At 36.4% G+C, this 26,396-nt stretch overlaps 1 protein-coding gene across 1 annotated transcript in view; it reads left to right on the forward strand.

The window, feature by feature from the left end:
- PCDH7 (protocadherin 7) overlaps positions 1-26,396 on the forward strand; it is a 471,716-nt gene that overhangs the window by 824 nt on the left and 444,496 nt on the right. Inside the window, exon 2 of the mRNA XM_011994273.1 lies at positions 3-2,369. Within this exon, the coding sequence (XP_011849663.1) occupies positions 3-2,369 (2,367 nt within the window). The remainder of the gene's footprint in view (positions 1-2; positions 2,370-26,396) is intronic.

The raw sequence follows: 26,396 nt of genomic DNA on the forward strand, positions 1-26,396 counted from the left end.
AGCAGCGCGACTCCTACGAGCTGACCCTGCGGGTGCGCGACGGCGGCGACCCGCCTCGCTCCTCGCAGGCCATCCTACGGGTCCTCATCACCGACGTGAACGACAACAGCCCCCGCTTCGAGAAGAGCGTGTACGAGGCCGACTTAGCTGAGAACAGCGCCCCGGGGACCCCCATCCTGCAACTGCGCGCAGCTGACTTGGACGTGGGGGTCAATGGGCAGATCGAGTACGTGTTCGGGGCGGCCACCGAGTCGGTGAGGCGACTGCTGCGCCTTGACGAGACGTCCGGCTGGCTCAGCGTCCTGCACCGGATCGACCGCGAGGAGGTGAACCAGCTGCGCTTCACGGTCATGGCCCGCGACCGTGGGCAGCCCCCCAAGACCGACAAGGCCACCGTGGTCCTTAACATCAAAGATGAGAATGACAATGTGCCATCCATTGAAATCCGCAAGATTGGGCGCATCCCCCTCAAGGACGGGGTGGCCAACGTGGCCGAGGACGTTCTGGTCGACACCCCCATCGCTCTGGTGCAGGTGTCCGACCGAGACCAAGGCGAGAACGGGGTGGTCACCTGCACCGTGGTGGGCGACGTGCCCTTCCAGCTCAAGCCAGCCAGCGACACCGAGGGCGACCAGAACAAGAAAAAGTACTTTTTGCACACCTCGACCCCTCTGGACTATGAGACCACCCGGGAGTTCAACGTGGTCATCGTGGCGGTGGACTCAGGCAGCCCCAGCCTCTCGAGCAACAACTCCCTGATTGTGAAGGTGGGAGACACGAACGACAACCCGCCTGTGTTCGGCCAGTCGGTGGTGGAGGTTTACTTCCCTGAGAACAACATCCCGGGCGAGAGGGTGGCCACAGTGCTGGCGACAGACGCAGACAGCGGAAAGAACGCTGAGATCGCCTACTCGCTGGACTCCTCTGTGATGGGGATCTTTGCCATCGATCCCGATTCTGGGGACATCCTGGTCAATACGGTGCTGGACCGCGAGCAGACTGACAGGTATGAGTTTAAAGTTAACGCCAAAGACAAAGGCATCCCCGTGCTGCAGGGCAGCACTACAGTGATTGTGCAGGTGGCTGATAAGAATGACAATGACCCTAAGTTTATGCAGGACGTCTTCACCTTTTATGTGAAAGAAAACTTGCAGCCCAACAGCCCTGTGGGGATGGTCACCGTGATGGATGCTGACAAGGGGCGGAATGCAGAGATGAGTCTGTACATAGAGGAGAACAATAACATTTTTTCTATTGAAAATGACACGGGGACAATTTACTCCACAATGTCTTTTGACCGGGAACATCAGACCACATACACTTTCAGAGTCAAGGCTGTGGATGGGGGAGATCCTCCCAGGTCTGCCACAGCTACAGTCTCGCTTTTTGTGATGGATGAAAATGACAATGCTCCCACAGTTACCCTTCCCAAAAACATTTCCTACACTTTACTGCCACCTTCGAGTAATGTCAGGACAGTAGTAGCTACAGTGTTGGCAACAGACAGTGACGATGGCATCAATGCAGACCTGAACTACAGCATTGTGGGAGGGAATCCCTTCAAGCTGTTTGAAATTGATCCCACTAGTGGTGTGGTTTCCTTAGTGGGAAAACTCACCCAAAAGCATTATGGCTTGCACAGGTTGGTGGTGCAAGTGAATGACAGTGGGCAGCCTTCCCAGTCCACCACGACTCTGGTGCATGTGTTTGTCAATGAAAGTGTTTCTAATGCAACTGTGATTGACTCCCAGATAGCTAGAAGTTTGCACACCCCACTCACCCAGGATATAGCTGGCGACCCAAGCTATGAAATTAGCAAACAGAGACTCAGTATTGTCATTGGTGTGGTTGCTGGCATTATGACGGTGATTCTAATCATCTTAATTGTAGTGATGGCAAGGTACTGCAGGTCCAAAACTAAAAATGGCTATGAAGCTGGCAAAAAAGATCACGAAGACTTTTTTACACCCCAACAGCATGACAAATCTAAAAAGCCTAAAAAGGACAAGAAAAACAAAAAGTCTAAGCAGCCTCTCTACAGCAGCATTGTCACTGTAGAAGCTTCTAAACCAAATGGACAGAGGTATGATAGTGTCAATGAGAAGCTGTCAGATAGCCCAAGCATGGGGCGGTACAGATCTGTTAATGGTGGGCCTGGCAGTCCTGACCTGGCAAGGCATTACAAATCTAGTTCCCCATTGCCTACTGTTCAGCTTCATCCCCAGTCACCAACTGCAGGAAAAAAGCACCAGGCCGTACAAGATCTACCACCAGCTAACACATTTGTGGGAGCAGGAGACAACATTTCAATTGGATCAGATCACTGCTCTGAGTACAGCTGTCAAACCAATAACAAGTACAGCAAACAGGTAAGATGTATCCCAAATATATTTAAACATCCCTAGGAGGGTTAATAACTCTGAGACAGATTATCTTCTGTAAAGTTTTGTCTTCTTGTTTTTCAAGTTATTAAAATTTTAACAGTAGGAATTTAATGTTAATTTTTGCACCATTAATTTAGCAAAGGCCATCTACAAGAGGTATACCACTGTATTTTGCAAGTTAGAATTAAGGTTCACTGAACTACTGAAGGAAGTATTCAGAGTAGGCAGTGTTTTGTAGTTCTCTTTGCACTTGACATCCCTAATTCATACTACATTTTTTTGTTTCCAGAATAAATATGTATGTATTACTTAGATGGTTAGTTTTCACCTGAAATTATTTTTCTTTTGTGGCAACTAAGTGGATAATTGCATCCAGAGAAAAAGTTTCTAAAGTTACTACTGGTGTCTATGCAAATTGGATACCATAAAAGTTTTAGCTTTGTTATTTACAATGTAGGATTTTACAGATAAATAGATGCTGAATCATGCAGACGTAGTACTAAGTCTGAGATATTGAAATACTGACTACTTTGATGAAAATGCTGGTTTAAAAATATTTACTGATATGCAAATGTCATGCCAAACACCACTTTCAATCTTTTATATCTATAATAATCGATACCTATAACAATTAGTATTCGATAATGATATGCAGTCACCATTTGCATACTTCCTCTTTGGTGTTAAAAGTTTACAAACAAAAATACATCGCATGAGCCATTTATTATTTAAGCCACGTAATGAAAGTATTCATGATTGATGTACTGTCTGCAAGACTATTTTGGCATGCATTATGATATATTGAGAATGTAAAGATTATGTGGAATATTTGACATAATTGTTTCTCAGTGAAATGTAGAAACAGTAAAAAATACATATATTCTGAGGTGGAACTTAAGCAAAACTGAAATTTATTTTTGAAAGTTTTCCTTGTGTGATATACAATCCTCAGAAAGTTTACTTTGTATACCCACCAAAGTTTGCCACACATAAATAAGATCTTTTGGAAAGGGCTGTGTCTCATGGTACAGCAACCTCAGCTAATAAAACATTACGTATTTCTTACTGTCAGAACCCATCTCAAGAAACACAGTTATGACTGTCAATCTAATTTCTATTAAATATGCTTTGCATGTGGAATGTGGAATCTGAGAAGAACTGAGGCAAAGGAAAAAGTTATTTTATAGCCTCATTGAAGATGTTACAGAAAGAGATATTTATCCTTTATTGCTTTCATGACTACTGAAATTAGTTTTTTAAATAAATATTTTCTATATATAGTACTTTACTATAGCTATTCAGATAAGGAGAAACAGTCTGAATAAGCTTTTATATCTAATAACAAATGCAATCCAAGAAAACAGCAGTTCGAACTACATTTGCATTAAATGGCTTTTGAAAATATGTCCTTTGGTGTATATGAATTTGAATTATTTATTTATTTTAAACCAACATTTAACATAGTGGAGTGTTTATATCTGTTGTATTATTGTGTTACATGGAGTTAGAAGCTGAGTTTTGTATTGTTTTGGTGCTTTTATCAGTTTTGTAAACAAGGAAGATTCTAGCTAAAATGGTAGCACATTTTACAGATTACTTATAAACACCCCAAAATAAATTGAGATTTGTAGACATTTCTCTAGAAAATAGTTAATACGTAATGCAAAGGAGTGTGAAGAGCTCTGTCTGCAGAATGTTTACCTCTCGGTTCTTATCTTAATGGTACTTCTGTCCTGTGGCTGGATAGCATTTGCATTCTGAATTGTGTAATCTTATGCTTTTGAGCGGACATATCAAGTGACACTTTTACCGATATTTTATGCAAACAGTTCATATGTTCTGTGCTGTCACTTAAGCTTCATTTGGCTCATCAGATGAGGTTAGCTCTATGTTCTTGAATATTTAAAACAGCTAATATCAAGACTGTTGGCATCCTATTTAAAAGGCAAAGTGATATGCTTATAAATAAACTAATATATGGTGTTAGCCTCTTAACTGAGGAAAGCAGTCCATATTCCAAAAGAGAAAACCTTCAAAGCGATTGGAATGAATCACACAGTTTGCCAAAAGTGACTTTGGAAAACTTTTCTGTCATTAGGTATTCAGAAGAAGAATACACTTTTAATCACAAGTAAATAGCTGACCTAAAATGAAATAAAGGCAAATGAAACACATTCCCCTTAATGTAATTAGTAATAGTAATGGATATGCTTCATCTTCTCAATATTGCTGTCAGGGTCAAGGGATCCATTTACAAAGTTACATTCCGTTTTGACATCTGACATAAATAGAATCCTTTTTGTTCTGCTTTTTGTTTGTGCCATAAGTAGATAATTTCCTATTTTTATTTTTAAAATATATGCACTTTAATTTTTACGGAACTACCAAAATATATTTTCTTTGATTAAACCTGATTTAATCAAAGAAAAAAAAAAGAATACAAGGTTTCGCAGTAATTTCCTTCTTTTGATAAATGGATTTATCTAAGGTAAAATTAGACCATTGTATTCTTTCAATTCCATATAGCAGGGTCTAATTTAAAAATTGAGATTTCATTTTACATAAAGCCTTCATTTTATTTATAGTTTTCCTGAATTGCCTTATTGCAGTTCTTTATTTGTGAAAAAATTCAAGTGATGTTTCTTAAGAGTGTTATCTTTATGAAAATTAGACATTTTAAAGTGTTGTACCTAAGTCCTGTTGTTTTCATTATAATAGGTTAAACAGCTTTGTAGAAATAGAAGTTTGAAAATAATACTCTCCCTTAACCTCTTACTTTTTGTTTTGTTTACATAGACTTGAGAGGCATTCAAATCAAGCTTCTATAGTTACTCTTTGGCAGACTCTAGGAGATGTGTGTGGTAGAGCTGCTGGAATTATTTCTGAAATTCACGCTTTAGAAAACTCACTGATGATGTAGCCCAAATTTTCATAGTTCATACCTTTGCATTTCCAACAAAAGCCTTTGCTCTCAACTAAATAATGTGTTTAGTTGAGCAAAATGTGGATCATTGACAGCATTACTGAGATTAAGTATCCACTTTTCTGTTTCATTCTTCCTTGGTAAACCTGGTCTTGGTGGTTGTTAAACTTTTGTGAACTAGAAGTACAAGTGTGCTTTTCATTCATAACGTAAAGGCAAATGCATTCTATTTTTCTGTTTAAGTCTTCGGTATTTTACTATGTGCTAAGCATTTTTCAGTTTTCTTTTAAAATAATGTAATCCCCCCAAAGAGTAATAGTATGAAAAGTACAGTTACTATTTTGCTTATTATTCTTGAATTCTATTGAGCTTATCCTTGATATGCTGTTATTTAGATAATGCACTTACAAGTAAAAACTTTATTGTATTTAGTAAATGGAAAGTAAGGTAATTTATTTTTGGCAAGAACTTAGCTTGAATAAACACCCATTTTAAAATCCATTTGCAGCTGATCCTGAAATACAAATAATTTACATTAACTTCAGTGACAGTTTCACAGTTTGTCTTCATAATGTTCTCTTTAATGATCAAATTATGTTCAATATATTCATTTTATACTTAGTGAAAAAATATGGGAGAACTTATCTTTTTAATTGCTTCAATTTTGGAAGCAAATGGTTGACTTGCTGTCATGTATTAAGCAATAAGAAAACTAAATGTCAATTCATTTATGTTTGTGTGTGTGGGTGTGTGTGTATGTATATATACACACATATGTATATATATAGAGAGAGTGTATATATATATTCTTCAGTGGAAATGCATCTACATAGTGATGCCAACCATAGCTTCCAGTGCTCATTCTGTAAGCATAATTTTTACAATGTGTTTCTCCTGTCTATAACCAAGGATGTTTTCATAAGGCACAATGAATCTGCGTATGGTGAAATTTCTGTTACATTTGGCCTGATACCATAAGCAAAAGACTAATAGCTGATGGAAGTTAGGCTGTGTCTTTACTCATCTAGTAAAGCAACATTATCTGGATCTCTGGATGTCTATGAAATAAGGAAAATGTCATCCATTGATTTGATCAGCAATGAATTTGCCAATTTATATGGAAGTCCTCATGATTATTTGAACCTTATCCAAAACTTATCCTAAACCAATTAATGACTTAGCTATAAGAACACAAAATCAGTTTAAATACTTTAATAAATCATCTAGTACAATAAATAGAGCAAAATCATTTTTTCTTATCTTTCTATCTTTGAGTAATTTCATATCTCATATGTGGAAAAGCATGAACAAGGTTTATATCAAAAACTACACACAGAGACATAAACACACATATTCGTGCATACCATTTATAGCTGTATTAGTCTTATTTAGTCATGATGTTTATAGATTAATATGTGAAAATATCTAACTCAAACATACACAATGTTGAAATAAAATATACTATCATCAGCATTTTAATGACTGTACCTAAAATCACTAGCATCATCACATTTTAGAATTACAAGGTGTTAAACACTCCCCTCATTTTAGTAGAAGAGGAGACTGAGGCCCAGCATGAAACAGTGACTTGATTGGGATTACAAAATTATCAGGGATATAATGTGCACTAGAGTCTGAGTCATGGAATGTAGTGTCCAGTATTCTTATTTATCTGATCATACCACCTTTGGGGGAAAAAAAACTGAATTTCTGTAACTTTCAATTGCAGTAGAAATCTGTTGAAATTTACTTACTTATTTATGACTATATATTTGGCTATGAAGATTGACATCTTTACAATAGACTATAATTCTGCTTTAGGCTCCAATTCTTCTGTGTAAAATTATCTAGGAAAATATAATTCAAAATTTACAGAATTTTAAAATAAGTTAATAATTCTTTTCCCTCATATAGGATTGTAATTGATAACATAGAGTAAAGCATCTTAACATGGTTAAGAACGTATATTCTGTTGACAGAATTTTTAATATTAGCACAACAGTGATAACGGACATAAGTTCCTTCCTAGCATTTAGTATATTTCAATAAAAATTCACTTAAATAGAAAAGAATTAAAACATTCTACACATTGTGTATGAAACATTTTATGCATTCTAATTGTGATAATCTTTTACCTTTTCCATCAATATTGATAATTACTTTTGGCTTCTGGGCTTGTTCGCATTTTATCAACTTTGCACATACATTTTCTTTTAGTAGCATCCTTAACACACAGTCATGCACGAATGTTTTCTCTTAATTTGTTTTCTAGCAAGTTTTTAGAAGAATAATCCATTTTGTTAGTTTTCAATTGGATTGCTTCCTTGGTAGGCAGTTAGCCAATCTAGTGTACTAGATTCTAAATTTGCACAGTGACAAAATATAAATTATTGAATCTATTAATTTAAAACATAAAATCTGAACTATTTTTAAAACTAAATATCGTGTAACAAAGACATTACTTCATCATAGCAATCTACTCCATTAGACATTTTAACATCTTTTCTTTCCTGGGAGGGTGTGGTGGTGGAGGTTATGTAGGAGATTTAGTATAATTATATACAGTATTTTAAATATATATATATAACCAATTTTGTTTAAAATAGTTATGTATAAGGAATATATAATTGATTTCTAGACTATGGCAAAGTTTCCCATTCATTTATTTACTATGACTCTAAAGAAATAGTAAGAGCTGTTCCCATACATCTAGAGTAAGCTTTGCTTTTCTTATTTTTAAAAAACCCTTAGAATCTTTTCTAAAGCAGTGACTCTTTTGCGGTACATTACACAGTGCTTTATTTAGCATTAGTGTTGTGGGAAAAATCACATTCTAAGAAGAAATTAGCTGAAACCACTAAAACTAATCTTAATTATCACTTCTGGTGAATTAATGTTTTAAAGGCGGAATAAAGGTTTAGCTTCAGGAATGTAGTGATGTTTGTATTGAACTCTAATGCTGTGTACAAACAAAAAGCTATTAAAGCTCCCAAATAGGATTCCTCTGACAAGTTAACTTCCCCCACCCCCAATCATATTATTTACAAACACAAAATTGGCATTAAAGTTTTTCTCTGCTCCTCAATCTCTACTCTAGCTTTCCAATTGGGCATAAGACATTGGGGAAAATTTCTTTATCGATTTTTTTTTACCTGCATAAATCTTTATTTTCCTTCTTTCAGATGCGTCTACATCCATACATTACTGTGTTTGGCTGAATTCCACTCTAATATGATGCTCCATTATGCACCATACTGTGATGACCTTTCTACTCCGAAACCTGCTGGAGCCTGCCCTTGGCCGTGGGGTGTCAGCCAATCACTGCTTGTTCCACTTGTTGTACATTTTATGTTTGAGTCTTTTTCTTTCTCATATGCGGAAAAATAGTATGAAAATAAAATAAATGTATGAAATAGTAGTAATGCAGAAATGTGCTACTAATGGATGTCTGAGTCACCAGGAATTCCATTCTTAAAAAGGCGGTTAGTACCTATTAGACTTAATAGTGACGTCTTAAAAAAATCCAAAAACATATTGCAACAATAAGTTTGAGACTTTGTGTGACCAAAGGGAAATTCACTCTCTCATATCTTTGTCTTTAATACATTAAACACTGATTTTGAATAAAAATCTAAATTGATCAGTATTTTTATGTGCCATGTAATCACAGGCCAGTCAGATAGTTCTGTTAGGGTGAAGGATAATATATTTTGCTCATTCTGTGCATGTATTTTTAAATGCTGTTTTGTGTGTTTGTGTGTGTTTCCATATATATATATATATATGTATATATGCTAGAACTTTGAGCAATATTTATAAAATATTATCTGTAAAGCAAGTCTGAGAAACTAATTTTTTATATTTATAATGAGCACGGATTGACTTTTTTCTTAATCTTGAAATAGTGACCAAAATATTTATATCATTTTTGAATTTATTTTTTAATTCCTTAAGAAAATTTAGAACTTTTCAGTTTGATTTGCTAAAGTCACTGTAGTCACATTCGGAAGGAATATGTGGCTTTCTCTTCTTTATGGACTATATTCATCAGAAGTCCATATTTATTAAACATCCTGTTTGATGTCAGATAACATAAACTCAAGCAGCTTCAAAGAGTTCAACATGTTGCATATTGTTGAGAGAGTAAGTGACTGAATTTTAGTTGTATAAGCAATATTATAGGTAGGTCAGGGAGTCGTCTGCATGACCCCTCTCTCTCTTTATGTTTATATGTTTATGTCTTTATTTGTTATGTCATATGTGTTTATGAGCCTAGAAAATAAGTGTTCCATATGTAACATTTAATAATTTTATAATACATACTACGCTGTCTGCCCTATTAGAATTTTCCATAAATTTTGGAAGCAAGAATGCCAAATTCTCAAGATCTTTTGGTGAATCACTCTCAATATAAGAGCTGTTTAAGACAAATAAATAAATAAATATTGGAAGGACAATGGAAGTGATAGGAAATGCACTATAACCCCTGTGAATCTCTAATGTACACCTGAGGATTTTTGTTTCCTAAGCTGTGTATTTAATCTCGCAAAAGGGGACTTTTCAGAAACATCATTGCAAGTACAGTAAGATTTCTGTATAAAACTTAATTATCCTTAACCTCCCATTTTGTTTTGAACACAAGGACTAGTGTGAAAGGAACCTGTACCAATGTCTGCTTCTTGAAAATGCTTGTTTTCCTCATTCCAAGTAGTAAACGTCACTAGACATACTTCAAATGTAAATCCTGTAACAAGTCACATCAACTGAAAAACAAATTACAGAAAAAAAAAGTCTAGAATTTTGGGTTAATTTAATGTGCAATCACATAGAAGTGATATTTATGAATACCTTCACAAAGAAGAACATTGTAGGTTAGCATTTTCTAAATAGGTTGCAACACACTCTTGAAGTATGAATCAGTTTATTGAGTCTCTACCACAATTAGAAAAGTACAAAATAAAATAGAAAAATACAGAGTACATCACCCATAGTAACAGTAAATATTGTCTTGTGCAATTTTTGTTTCAGTTGTGTTTGTGTGGAGGTGTGTGTTTCTGTTCTTGGTTGTTAGGTTAAAAATCTGTCTTATTGTGGAAGCAGTTGAAAATGTTTGAGAACCAGCACTCTAGACTGGGGTAGGAAGTTATGGCTATTTACTATTATGATTGGAAAAACATAGTAAATCAAAGCAGGAAAAAAAATAATGCTAACACTCCCAAGGATTTTAGTGTACTATTAAGCTGAATCAGAATGATCAACAGCATGCTGATTACAGCAACATTTATCAACAGCGGAAAGCTTTTGAGAAGTTTATTATCATTCCTCTACTCTTCTTGTGATTAAAAAAAAATCTTTGAACACATGCCATTGGTTTATTGAACAGATACAGACTCCCAGTCCCCCTTCCCAGTCCCTTAACATGCCCAGCGCCTCCCCAATTACCCCTCACCCAGTTGTTGCTATCAAACTCAGGTCTCTAGGTCAGTAAGTCTCCTTTGTAATTACTGGAACGTACCATTTACGGAGGTGCCTGTGGACAGTGGACAGATGAAGACAGAGCAAACCACATATTATCCTATATATTTTAGCATGTGGATATTTTATTTTAAACTAGAAGACAATGGTTAATTCTCCATTTCAAAATCTGAGAAGGAATATGAGATGCTAGAGATTGGTCTATTTTAGAGTAGTTCATCCTTTGGATAACGTTTCTTTGATCTATCAGTACCGGTCCTGGTATTAAAAGAATAATAAGATAGAGTCTTTGGCCTCAGGGAATTAATGTATTATAAAGATGATAACAGGGCAGAAAAAGAATAGTTTATTTTATTTAGAAATTTTATTTTTTTAAGAGACAAGTGTCTCATTATGTTGCCCAGGTTGGATTCGAACCCCTGGCCTCAGGGGATCCTTCTGCCTCAGCCTCCAAGTAGCTGGGAGTACAGGTGTCCACCACGACAGCAGGCAGAAAAATAAGAGTTTATATTTGTATCATGCGTCTTATGTTTCAAAACATTGAATGCGTGTTTGCTTACTTGTACCTCAGAACAAGCTGTGAGGAAGACCACCAGTATTCTGAGGTAAGGATACTGAAATAATGAACAGCTTTTTCACGACTCTGATGGAACTAGCTAGCTTAATAACCTTATAATGTCTATGAAAAAATATTCGGTCATAATTCAAGAATACCAAAAACATTTGAGGGAAGTTCTGAAATGTATGTTTTGGAATATAGAAGAATTCCTTAAAACAGGTCCAGTTTTTCAAACTTTTTGAGTCACAAACTGTACTTGATACTACTAAAAAAAACCCTTGCTTGTATAATTTGGAGATCCAATTTTCGACTGAACTTATAAACTACAGCCACATATGTGATTAAAAAACAAAACCCTCAAGACTTAGGCAAATCACTTTATAACTCTAACTTTATTTTTTAGGTTATCTTAAAAGAAAACCTACCAAAGTCTTTTGGGAACAATTCCACAGTTGGAAATATCTCTCTGGGAATAATTTTCTATCTGCAACTTTGCAAAACACTTTTCTTTGATGTGCCTGATTTTTTTAATCCATTCGTTTTCTAGAAAATGTATTAATCTTCTGTATCTTTTTTTTTTTTTTTTTTTTTTTTTGAGATGGAGTCTGGCTCCGTGGCTCAGGCTGGAGTGGAGCAGCACAGCCTCAGCTTAATTCAACCTCTGCCCCCCAGGTTCAAGCGATTCTCCTGCCTCAAACTCCCTAGTAGCTGGGATTACAGGTGCTTGCCACCATGCCTGGCTAATTTTATGTATTTTTAGTAGAAATGGGGTTTCACCATGTTGGTCAGGCTGGTCTCGAACTCCTGACCTCAAGTGATCAACCCACCTCGGCATCCCAAAGTGCTGGGATTACAGACGTGACCCACCACGCCTGGCCATGATTTTCTATATCTTTAGTACACACCGCAAAGCTTTGGAGTGAAGATACAGCAACAACTAGAGTAAGTTCCCTGTCTTCGTACATAGGACAATTAAGAAGTAATATATATGAGGCAAGGGAGACATGAAGCTCAGAGGGACTGCCGTCAAGTTTTTTCTTGCCATCACAGTATTTCCAGTGTCCAGTAGAGTGCTGGGCTTAGAGGAGGCACTCATAAATGTTTGTTGAACAAATAAACAAAGGGCCTGGGCTTTGTTGCTAGGTAGCCTGCAGATCCATCCACATTGGGTTGTTGAAATATGGTGTGGCTATTTTATATCAGGCTCTGAGAGCCTCATCGTTGCTGTTTTCTGCCCCAGCTGGGTGGGTGTCTCCAACATGAAAGTCTACCTGCTGTGTTGGCCGGAGTCCCTGCCTTCCTTGTGTGGTGTGTGACCCTTGTTTCCGTAGCACATGGGCAATTCTCTGATCTCCCCACTTCCCTTCTTCTCCTTGGTGGTGTAAGCACGGAAGCCTTAGACAAGCTAAACTAAAGCAAATGTTTGAGGCAAGTAAGAGAAACACTGGTCGTGCAGTACACTTTGACATTTTGAGGGGGTACGAAGAACAACCACAAAAACATACAGATTTTTAGCATTTTTCTGAATATCATTATCTGGAGAAGATATAGATACATGTGCACACAAACACACGCACGAATCTCTGTTTTCGTCAGCTGATATGTTTCTGCAGATATTATTCAGTCTAAAGTCAGGCAGTCTTTTTTTTTTTTTTTTTTTTTGAGACGGAGTCTCGCTCCGTCGCCCAGGCTAGAGGGCGGTGGCGCGATCTCAGCTCACTGCAAGCTCCGCCTCCCGGATTTACGCCATTCTGCTGCCTCTGCCTCCCGAGAAGCTGGGACTACAGGCGCCCGCCACCTCGCCCGGCTAGTTTTTTGTATTTTTTAGTAGAGACGGGGTTTCACCGCGTTAGCCAGGATGGTCTGGATCTCCTGACCTCGTGATCTGCCCGTCTCGGCCTCCCAAAGTGCTGGGATTACGGGCTTGAGCCACCGCGCCCGGCCAAGCAGTCATGTTTAAAGGTGAGGTGCGGCATATCTTGGTTTACTAAGCAAAGAGGAATATGCTGTATCTTGAGAGCAATGGGCAGTGATTTGAGAGCAGAGGGATGCCTTGCAACTGAAAGTCACTTCTAAGCAGCCCAGAATATTCGAAGGACTCCTCTTTTAAAGTGTAAACGACCATAAGTGATCTCTGAAGGAGTTTGCTTCAGCCTTTAGCTCGCCAGGGTGTAAGCTGCTCTAAGTGGATAACTAGGTCAGTCACTCACAAAGATCAATAGTCCTTAAGAAACGGGAATTTTGATTGGGGCCTTGAGGAAAGATGGGTAACCTTGAGTAGCTTAGAAGACTGAGACTGTGTTAAGGTGTTTTGAATTCTAGTGAGGAGTTGGGGAGGTAGGGTGAGATTATATCAGAGAAGGATGTTCAAGCCTGACAAAAGCAAATGTTTGTGGCCTGGAATTTTGGACCAGGGCCTTGGTGACCATAAGGATGCCAGTAAACATCATGAAATATGATTGCAAGATTAATGTGAAGAAGTAGGAAACCTTCACTTCCTCCCATTTAGACCAAGTGGCTCGTTTGGGTTTGGTTTTTGTTTTCAGACGAGAATATCTAGTCTAACTGCTTTGTCTCCATTCATTTACTGCTCATACTTATGGGAGAAAGAGGGGAACAAAGAAGAAAAAGGGGAAAAAGAAAGTAGAAAAACTGCATGGCACCATACCTGCCTCCTCTCTACTGTTGTATTAGACAAGTGTAGTAAAAAATAGTTGCCACTTTTTGACACATTATTGCCACGCCGTGGTTTCTTACCCTAACTTAACTGGAGGAAGCTGAGACTTACAGAGGATAATGAAGGCCTGTTTTTCACTGTTAGAGGAAACTTGAAAAAATACAAATGACAAAAATCTGTGGAATATTTAGAGCAGACCAAATGTAAAGGGCTCTCCTACCCCATACTGGTTGGATGGACTAAGTATTTCAATAATTTGAGAGATAATAGATTTCATTTATATAAATATATAATAGATAATATATTTCATTTATAAAAATATGTAAAAATTATATAAATATATTTCATTCAACAATAAAGATTAAATGGAATTAAAACTATTTTTAATAAAAAAATCGGGATGAACTCATAATTCTCATAATGTGGTGTGGGGCTATGTTAACCAAGTGTAATAGACGTGTGATTTTTATCTGACAAAAATGTCATTTTAAATGCAAGTTTTGCATGCCCCATTCTTAGAAATTCAGTTCTAGGAAGTCTGTTCTATAGCCTAGAAACCTGAGTTTTTAACACCAACCCCTCTTCTCCACTCTGATTGCAAAATGTAAGCTATGCTAGTGAAATTTGGAGTTAGAGCTTTTGAAATTCTTACCACTTTCTTACTGATTTAGTCCTCAAAGGTCTCTGGAAACATAGAAAACTAAAGCTGGATGAAGGAATCTAAATCTGCCTTCTAGCCCCAGCTCAGTCACTGATTGGCTGGTGTGACCTTGTGAAGTCCCCTTCAAGTCTTGAAGTCTCTGGAAACTCCTCTTCTGTCACTTTAGATTATAACTCCTGCTCTGATTACATGACAGAGTTTATGGGAGTCATATAAACCATTTGCAACTTTTTGAAGCAGGAAAGCAACTGAAGAGAATATTTCTAATTATCTATGAATTTCTCTAACCTCTTTTTCAGCTGCATTTACACTTTTGGGGGCATTTTCAATATATTATATTTAAAATATAGTCTGGTGGCAGTGGCTCACACCTGTAATTTCAACACTTTGAGAGGCAAAGGTGAGAGGATCGCTTGAACCCAGGAGGTTGAGGCTGCAGTGACCGCGTTCACGCTGCTGCACTCCAGCCTGGGTAGCAGAGGGAGATCCTGTCTCAAAAAATATATATGTATACATATGTATGTGTGTGTGTGTATGTGTTACACTTATCACTTGTTTGATCTTGTGATACCTTCTTATCCTAGTGACTGTCTTCAAAGTTACACTAATTTCAGATCAAGGTTCTTCAACTGGGTGTGGGCTTCCACATATACCAACAGGCACTGGGTATAGTGAGAATGACTTTCAGTGCTATTGACATGTCCCTGGTAAAGATGGAGAGGTAAAGCTTTGTGTCATAAACTAGGTAGTATAGGAAACACTCACAATAATTTGATAACATTCCTTTTTACAGTTAAAAAAATTCCAGGTTAGTAGAGAGTCTGAGTCTCCTCAGGATATTATAACAAAAATACCCCAGACCGGGTGTGTTAAACAACAGAAGTTAATTTTCTCTTGGTTTTGGAAGTTAGAAGTCTCAGGTCAAGGTGCCGGCAAATTCTGATGAGGTCTTTCTTACTGGCTGTAGGTCTCTACCTTCTCTTTGCATCCTCAGGTGACCCTTCCTCTGTGCCTGAGTGGAGAGAGAAAGCACTGGTGTCTCTTCCGCTTTATATAAGAACACTAGTCCTGTCAGATTAGAGCCCTAACTTTATGACCCCATTTAACCTTAATTTTCTCCATAAAGGCCCTATCTCCAAGTACAGTCACATTGGGGATTACAGGGCATAATTTAGTCTGTAATGGAATCTACTTTTGTTCTGAGCAGAAACACATTGGACTGGACCATTGTTTCTTCATGAGCTTGTCATTATTACACACAACCTGTCCATTCCTGGGACAGTATACTTCCCATTTTAAAGGAAACTTGCCTTGCCTTGATGAGCTCCAAAAAACCAACTTATCGATGTGTTCTTAAACTGAAAAAAAAAAGGTACAATTGCTATTGCTTTTGTGAAAAATATATGAATCTATACCACATTTGCATGGGCATCAAATTTAAAATATATTGTTTAGCTTACCATATCTAACTTATTAGGCACATCACTGACTGTTGTCTGCAATGTTAAGCTTTCATGGAGATTTCTGACATTACATAACATCTCAGTTTTTAAAAATTCTGCTAACCAATAAGTGCATGAAGGTATATTAATTAATGTAAAATCAACATTTACATGAAACAGTCTAAAAACTGTTTCACAAGTTTAACAGTTCTTTTTAATGGCAATGTTCATATTTAGTCTTAAAATTTTAGTGCATTTTCAGCATTAAAATGAAAAGCAATAGGAATTAAGTGGAGAGGGAGTCAGTTGAAACAGAAACGCAGACTTAATAATTCCTCTTATGAAAGCGCAATCTCAGTGGATTTTCACGCACAGTAGCATAATTGGTCTGACATAGATCCAGTGGGTCTGATTTCTCATGGCGTATGGAAACTGTCAGGCATGTAACTGAGGCTAGTACCATGCTCTGAGTGACTCTTCACTATTATTATGTATGCATGCAATACACGTTTTATCATGAGACCAATCCATGAACAAATTAAAAATTATGCTTTTGTTCCCTTTGTACTTTACAATGTTTAAAATAAAATAAAAAATTCCCATGATAAAATTAATAATGAATAACCTAAAACTATATATATATATATATATGTATATATATGTATGTATGTATATGTGTGTCCAGTGTGCTGTAGGAGTGCCAAATTTGTGAGGGTAATACAGGATAAACTCATCAAAGTCTGGAAGGGGAATTTTAGTCTTCTCTTTCTTTTGGTCAGCATTTCTAGGCAACAAAATATAACAGGGAGTAGACTTTTTCTAAGAAGTATCTTTCCAAACTTCTAGAGCTAATTTTACATTTGACCCTCTACAATTAATATTAGAAACTTTAACAGTTCCCTTGTTCAGGGAAATGGCAGTAATGATGGTATAAACAAATATATATTTTTTAATTGCATCTAAATCTGTTTCAGTGTATTTCACTGTTGAACACAAGGATCAATTTCATATACAGAGATGGCGTTTCTGTTGGATTTAGGAACAATGCATGGTAATGTCTGGATTTTTTCAAAACTAATGCTTATACTGTTAGTTCAAGGGCATTACAATTTACTTTGTTACTAAAACTTGATGTTTTCTTTAATGTTTTACCTTCAATAAGGAATGTATGCATGTGAATATGTATGTATATATAGTGGACATATTCATATGCATATATACATATGCATACGTGAAACACACACAAAGAGGTAACGCGGTTGACATTTCAGAAAGAAAATAGTGAATCACTACTATATGCCAGTTATGGTTAAGGTCTATTCCAGGCACTGGAGAAAAAGTAATAAATGAAACAGGAACAAGTTTCTTCCTTCATGGAGTTTTGGTTTTAGTGTAATAATATGTAAATAGTATATAAATGATATATAAGTACATGAATAGCTAAACTTACATTGCACACTATATTTTAGGCACGGGTCAACATATTTTACATATATTAACTCATTAAATAGTGATAACAACGATAAAGTAACACCTATAATTATCTTCATTTTGTAGCTGTCAAAGCAATGTGCAGCAGCGTTCACTAACTTGCTCATGGTCACACAATTTGTAAAATGATAAAACTGAGGTTTAGGTACGGACAGTTGGGTTGCAGAGGCCACTCTGTCCACCGCTGTGCATATGTGAACTAGAGGAAATACATCTATTTTACAGCAAACTACTTCTGTGAGAATGGAATTGGATTCTCTTGCTTCTCTTCCCTTCAGTGATATTCCAACCTTGCTATTTTAGTATCTTGTACTATGTTTTTAAAATTAGGTCACTCAGTCCAATTTTTTAAAAAAATAGTTTCACCTTAAACCTTACCTTATGCAAAACAAAAGATGGGAAGATGCATATTCGACCAGTTCTATCCTGTGCTTTTGATAAACACTTCATAAAATATTTTTTCTTTTTCATTATTTTATTTCAATATTCTTCAATTCACTCATTGTGTATATAGTTTGTTGTTTATATCATTAGTGCAGGTAGGAAAATATATTTTCATTATTTTTGTTGATTGCGAATTGATTCAGGATAGGAAAATGTCTTCTTTTTTTCTTTTTTTTTTTTTCTTGAGATGGAGTCTCGCTCTGCCGCCAGGCTGGAATGCAGTGGCACAATCTTGGCTCACTGCAACCTCCTCCTCCTGGGTCAAGTGATTCTCCTGCCTCAGCCTCCTGAGCAGCTGGGACTACAGGCGCCCGCCACCATGCCTCGCTAATTTTTTTTGTATTTTTGGTAGAGACGGGGTTTCACCATCTTGGCCAGGATGGTCTCGATCTCTTGACCTCGTGATCCAACTGCCTCGGCCTCCCAAAGTGCTGGGATTACAGGTGTGAGCCATCGCTCCCGGCCAGGAAAATTCCTTTTTACAGAGAATAACATTTTGACTAGGATTTTTCTTTAAGTACATTTTGTTTACTTTTTACAAAAAAAAAAAAAATGTTTTTCTCTTGAGCTTTTTTCTTAAGCTTTCACAAGGTTTGAAAAAAAATGAAGTGAAAGTGAATTACTTATACAAGATTCTAGTTTTACCTAAATTAGGTGTTCATTATTAAATATTCAATTAAAATATGACCTATGTCATTTAGCAGTTTTTTTAAAATATCTTTTTACTTCTATATTTAAAACATTTATATACATTTTTATGATACATGCTTTTTTCCTTTTTTCTTCAAAGAATATGAAACACATTTTTAATCAGCTAAAGTGTACATAAGCAGTACCAAAGCCCATCTGAAGTTGATTCTTTATGAAAACAATGGTGCAGTGATTTTTTTTGCTGTGACATTGTGTTCTTAATGTGTGGATGACACTTTTCACTGTAGGATTTTTTTTTTCAACTGAGATATCTCAAAATATGATCTTTGTAATATACCTTTGAGATCAGTTATATAATATGTTTTTAATACATATGATCTGAGTTGATATGAGTATCATTAGAATGATTTAAAATTTTACACTTCAAAACTAGTGAATTAACTACGTGAGGCTGCTTCCTCAGTCCACTTATGCATTTATAGAGTTTTGTTTACTCAGCAGTAGATTTTCTTTTTTTAGATAGGGTGTCACTTAGACTCAGGTGATTCTCCCACCTCAGCCTTCCAAATAACTGGGACTACAAGTGTGTGCTACCATGTATGGCTAGTTTAAAAAAAAAAAATTTGGAGACAGGGTTTCGCCACATTGCCCAGGCTGGTCTGGAACTCCTGATGTTAAGCCATCTGCCCTCCTGGGCCTCCCATAGTGTTAGTATTACAGGCATGAGCCACTTCACCTGGCCAACAATAGATATTAAAATACTGCCACTATTGCATTTGTTTCCTATGAATGGAAATAAAGTATACTAAAATGGTAAGGAAGCCAGCCTATCCCCCGCAGGTCCCAATGCCCAACAGATTACCTCCTTATCATTCTTTTGAAAGTTTAACTCCCTGTTGTAAACAACCAACTTAGAGGCAAATAACTGTGGAAGTTGAATAGTGTTTGTGATTTGCTGACTAATTGTGGGCACCACAAATATAATCTGCAATTACTGTATGAGTAGAGTATAAGCCAATTAGGGGCTGGAACAATTTGGCTTGATTTGGAAAGCTGTTTCAAATTTAGTGTCTGAAAGTGGACAATTAATTTTGAATCTATAAACTTCAGTGAAAATATTGATATGCTTTCAAGGAGAGTTCAAGAGAAGAAGAAAAGATTAAGGATGCAGCGTGTTTTGTATGATCTCATTGTAAGAACTTGATGAAATACATGATTTGCTCTGTGTCTATTATTATCATTCTTGCAAGATGTTTCCTGGATACCCCAGGAATACACTTGTGAGTCTTTGTATTCACCCAGAGAAGTGACAGTTGTTTTCAGTCCTCAGTAAAAAAATAGTGTCAACACTCACCTCACACAGTTAATAATAAAAATGTATGTTTATGAGTTCTTGAGAATTCATGACTATTCATTTTGAAATGATTTTTGACTTTTTTTTTTTTGTAAATTTAGAACAGTTATTGTCAGAGCACAAGTCAGGGCATCCTAATGGCAGATAATCATGTAACTGCACTGGTTAGCCAGACAAATAGTTTAATGAAGAATTTATGCTTACCATTTAAAATATTATCTAGAATATTGCTTGCTAATCATTAGATGAAGGCACACCCTCGAGGGATATGAAGTGTCTGATGTCTCCACTATGTCGTATTACCGTTAATAGGATAGCATATGTACATCGTGAAGGAAGAACAGACATGGTTTGGAAAAAACAAATTGATCCATATAATATAGCGCTTTTACAACCTACATGTATATATGGCTATATGCATTTCTCTTCAGAAATGCTCGGTTCTACATGTTAAGCTACAGAGATACTGAGCAAAGAAAATGAGAGTAATTTGTGTGAAGCCTAAACAAAGGAAATTCAGAAACGTTTCTAGTCCTAATTATTGTATCATGCATATTTGCGAAACTTACCTGGAGTTCAGAGTTGACAGGTGTGATGCCTTTTTGATCTTTGTCATTAGTATACTAAAAGAGTGCTGCTACTTGAGCTGTGAATTTTGTTTTAATTCGGCTTCATATGAGAAAGAAAAAGAATATTCATCACATACTGCTTCATATCAAAAGAAATTGAAATGCAGAAAGATCCTCACGTCTAAAAGCTACAAACTTACCGTACAATATGCCATCGTATTAGTGGTTACAATCCTGGCTAGGAGGTAGATACAGATTTTACAAGATTTATTTTAGTCTTGATCTCTGGTTTTGAGCAAATCATTCAACTTCTCTGTATCTCTGATCTTTAATTAATTCATTTAATACTCTCTGGGAAATGTAAGACACTATAAAAATCAAAGTGACACTTTGGATATTGATTAATGTAATATCTATTACATATTATTGAAAAAGAACTAGCTTTGGGGAAGATGGTGGGAAATATAAACAAAAATAAAATAATGATGCCAAAAACTGAAGCTAAGTATTTTCCTAGGGAAAAAAAAATAGTTTTTTCAAAAAAGAATATCTTGTAACCAAAAATAGCAGAGTTACGTTGTCACATTTTATTCCTAGCATTTCATCTGTGGAGGAGAATTGAAGACATATTATTTTATCACTCTGCGCAAAAGCTGAAATGTCTTATTGAAGAAAGGAGAGAAAATATGCTTCAGAACTAGAGAGGAAAGTCTCAATTTACAAAAGGAAAAAAATCAAGGGTTTTGCTCAGGGGTTCAAAAACTGTTTGGCTTATTTTTTTATCACTTAAGCTGGTTTCTTGCTGGGCCTTTTTACTGAATAATTGAAAAAAAACTGGGTTTGGGAGGGACTTTTTTATCAAAGGAAAAAGATAGTAAGAAATAAATGTACTAAGGGAATATAGATAGGAAGTTGTATCTTTCTGTACTTTCATGATTGACTACATTTTCTCCTAAACTTATAGTTGAAAAACCCTGAAAAAATATCGGCTTCTCAGGAAAATGCTACAGAATAAAACATAGCATTCTCTGCTCCTTCAATCCTTCCTCTAAATCTTTCTCTCTTTCTCATACACACACACACACACGCACACGCACACACACACACACACGCACACACGTGCATACCTCCACAAGCTCAAACTACTGTATGTTTTCAGTCATAATTTATCTTTGCAAACTAAAAAAAAAATCAGTTTGGTCAGCATTGAAACTTTGGGAGAATATTGGCATTTTTGAAAGCTGCTTTCAGAGTAAGTATTATTAACTATCTCACTAGATTTCAAGTTGTGGAGGAAAATTACTAGAATAATGACTTGAGCAAAGTAGAAATTCTGTACTTGGCAATCTTCCTGAAAGACATGGGATTGTAGGCAATCTGTATCTCCCTTGATTCTTTAGAATGCTCTACAACAGAGTCAGTTTATGATAGTCTGAGGTGTTGCTCTTTTCTTTCCCCTGTGGCATCCTGTAAGCTTTTGCACTTACTCTATCTTCATTTTTCCCGCCAAGCTGTTTTCTCACTGTCTCAGAGGAAGTCAGAAGTCAGTATGTACCAAGCAGCCAAATGGTAGGATTTTGAACACTAAATGTTTTTTCAACTTCAGTGTCCCAGCTGCATTGAAAAAAACATAAAAGACTAACAAATTTGTATTTTTTAAAAAATCAACAAGTTTTCAACATTCCTTGATCCATATAACTAAAGGTCTGTAAAAGCAAAAAAGTTTCCTTAGGCTGTGTCTCTATTAACCCATATGATTCCAAATAAGGTGGGACCATAAGCAAGACTTTAATAATAATGTAACCGTGATTTACATGTCCAGTGGGTGTTGTTCATTCATTTATGTAACTCCGAATTATTAATGTTCCATTGCACTAGCAGTACGAAACAGGAGCTGAGAGTCTTGTAAGGGAGACTGACTTATTCAATAATAATTATAATGTAGTATGATAAAGGTTATAATGGGAACCATATGTACCCTGAGGAAGGACAGACTGATTCCTAGGAAGGATGACACCTGACACTTGCCTCACAAGAGTTAGAATCTGGCTTTGATTTCTTTCTCCTTTATCAGTCCTGCATCAGTCTTTCAACCTTGGCCATAGGGCGTCAACTATTCTCACTGGAACTGAGTTGGGATGTATTTTTCCCCACATTCCTCCTTTACATTTCAACAGGGTTTTGCTTTTAATAGATTGCTAATGGATTAATTATTTAATTGTCAATCCTAGAACCAGTTAATGAGCAATTCCCATTAGCTTCAGTGTATTTTAGTCGTTCTATGATTTTGACCAAAACTGAACTTATTCACTGTAACTGTTCACCCTGAATTCTTCACTGTTGGCTCTAAATGAGTTTTAGTTATTTTTAGATGTCAAATCACCTTCAGATGGGAACTTCTGCCATCATCGAGGAGATTTAAAGTAGAGGGACAGATGCTGTGAAGCGATTTCCAAAAAAACAAGGAGTTTATATAAAGAAGATATATAGACGCTTTTAATCATGGAAACATTTCTGGAATGTTTACACCCTCCCTTGGCAACTTCTTTGAAGAGTACAATTCATCTGAGTCATAAATTATATTTTTCTAAAAACAGTCATGTAATCTCATATTTTTACACCTTGTTTTTTTTTTTTTTTTTTTTTTTCATGAATTGGTTGTAGAGAGTATTCTAGCCCTGGGATATCTGGAGAACAATTATAATGATTTTTTTTTTACAATTTCTAATTATTTTTAGGTGTTTTTCATGTGTCTAGTGCTCTCCTTTTCACTGGAGCACCTATCATGTGTCCTATTAACACTGGTACTTGTTATCAGCTGCCTTTCAGATAATCCTGCTTAAGTGACTGGTTGATGACAGCTTTTAAGATATTGCCTCTCCAAGTTATATTTCTATTCACGGAGGATTCTAGAAGAACAAAAAGGCTTGACATGAGGCTTTCTAATAAAGGGACTCATGTGGGGCATCATGCAGTATGGAAAACAGTGGAGGCAAAACAATCCTGGTCGACTTTTCTCCTGTCACTCTTGGTCCCTGCATGAAGTCTCTTAAAGTTGTAACTAACAACAGATCCCTGGTTTTGTGTCCTGGTGGAAATTAGGTAATTCTTTTTTAGTGCTGGTATCACCCAGGATCAAAGTACTCAGTTTATTTGTGTGTGTGTGTGTGTATGTGTGTGCAAGCACATATAATTTTTCTTCTAAAGAGTTATTATTATTATTAATTTTCTTTGATATAGATTGTCACTCTGTCACCCAGGCTGGAGTGCAGTGGCATGATCTCAGCTCACTGTAACCTCTGCCTCCCAAGTTCAAGTGATTCTCCTGTCTCAACCTCCCAAGTAGCTAGGATCACAGGCATGCACTGCCACACCCGGCTAATTTTTGTATTTTTAGTAGAGACGGGGTTTCAGCATGTTGGCCAGGCTGTCTTGAACTCCTGACCTCAAGTGATCCACCTGCCTCAGCCTCCCAAAGTGCTGGGATTAGAGGTGTGATCCACTGTGCCTGGCTAAAGAGGTATTATTTTTACAAATTCTGGAGCAATTGAAGGTTTGAAAGCCTCTCACCTCTAGGAAATAGTAGAGGCTGATAACTCTGGCCTACATGACAACAAAAATACTTTAAAATTATATTTCTATCATTTATAAAAGTTATTAAAAAGAAGCAACAGGCAGAAAGACCACCACATTTAAAAAGTGTCCTGGCTCACCCTCAGGGTAAAAGATAGTAAACAAAAATCCTAATTCAGTCTGGTTTTTGCAAGAACCAGATTGATTTTCCGGGAATTGGCGTTGGTTGTAAGGCCCTGCAGCATGAAGGGAGAGCAGAGGGGTAGATATTCTGGAATGGGCGCCACAGTGCAATTCACCTTAGTTTTAGTTACAGTCCCAGCCTTAATATTTTGGCCTCTAATCTTCCTAGCATTTTATGTTGCCAACTTTTCCAGTTTCCTGAGTCTTTATTTTTGGTGACTATTCCTGAAGTTTGCTCCATTTGCTTTCCACAAAACCTTGCAGAATCTCTGTGTAATTCTCTCACGGCCATAGTTTAAGCTAATGCATTGGTTGGCATAGCCTATTGAGAGGATATTTCCACTGGTAAATATTTGTAGTCTAATATGTTAACATCACTAATGACAAAATTGGAAATTGACTTGATGCCAAAAAATTTCCTCTCACAATGGTTATTTTAACTAAGTCTGGTTGATGGAAAGAGGATTTTTTTTCCTTTTCATTCATTTGACTTCTTTTATTCTTCTCCTTTCTTTCAGTTTAATTGTGTAGAATCTAGTAAACCATAAATAGATTTTCCTTGCACTGGCCTATCCCCACGTGAGGATTTCGAAATATAGGTCATTTGTATCACTGGGTCATTTATACCACCAGAATAGTGGTGAATTCTTTAGTGAATCAGAATACAGCAGTATAATGAATCATTTGAACAAGATATATGAAGTCTCTTAATATTTTAAGTATTTTAATGCAATTTTTTGAATTATTTTTTCCATCATGGCAATTTATATTATGATTTTCCAAAGGCATTGGCTGAAAAAAGCTGTGTGTTGTTAAAATGTTTTCATAGGGTTTATATAGTTAATACTGAACTGGATCTAAGAAAATAGAAGCATGATTGTACTAGACAACCAGGATCCTCTAATTCATGTCCTACATGGTGTTGGCTAATGCATCTAATTATAATTTTCCAAGTGCCTTCCAAATCTTAACTTTATTCATTTATTAGCTTCTCATTGCCCGGGTAACAAATTATAATGAATGCAGTATCTTAAAACAACAAACTTTTATTTGTTTTTAAACGGCTCTTATGGTCAAAAGTCGGAAATGGGTCTCACTAGGTTAAAATCTATGCGGAGACAAGGTTGTGTTTCTTTCTGTAGGGTCAAGAGGAGAATCTGTCTTCTTGTCTTCTCTAGCTTCTAGGACTGCCTGCATTCTTTGACTCTTGATCCCCTTCCATTTTCAAATCCAGGAATGGCTAGTACAATCTTTCTGCTACCTCTTCATTCTGACTCTCTTCTGCTTCTCTGTCTCACATTTAAGGACACTGTGATTACATTATGTCCATCTGGATAAGCCAAGAACATTTTATTTTCAGATTATTTGATTAGAAACTAATTCTATTTGCAATCTTAATTGTCCTTTGCCATGTAAGGTAACATATTCACAAGTTTCCTGGATTAGGATGTGGACATCTTGGGGGATCTTTTGTTTTGCATACTACAGGTCTGATTGGCAGACATTCCCAAAATTTGATAACCACCTGTTATAAGCCACAAAATATTATTTGGGCAGACTCCAGTCAGGCTTTCGTTTTTAATGTGCAATCTCAACATTTTATTACCGAAAAGATACTTTATTATTACTTGTACTGTATCTTGCTTCTCCCTTAGAATAATTTATTAGTACTTTAAACAAATTTAGAGATAGCAAAAGTTTAAGTGATCAGTTATTTTTCTGTAAAATGAAAGGTTTATTCTCATATACAAAGCTGTCAAATATTTTGAAATGTGGACTAGTAGTAAGATTGTCAACTTAGTGGTTTCACACTAATACGAGCACAAGACTGTAGAAACTTTTACAGACTATTTATTCAACTTATCAAGTGCCTGTTACATACAAATACTATGATTGTTGGATATGATCTGACTGACCTGCTGCAATCAGCGACCAAGAAGGGGTGGTGAGACCAGGCTTGAGGTACAGTAGGTCTCATCTTACTTCTTTGAGCTTCAATATCTGTCTTAG

The sequence above is a fragment of the Mandrillus leucophaeus genome, unplaced genomic scaffold, assembly GCF_000951045.1.
Source record: "Mandrillus leucophaeus isolate KB7577 unplaced genomic scaffold, Mleu.le_1.0 Scaffold45, whole genome shotgun sequence".
In the NCBI taxonomy this organism is placed as follows: Eukaryota; Metazoa; Chordata; class Mammalia; order Primates; family Cercopithecidae; genus Mandrillus; species Mandrillus leucophaeus.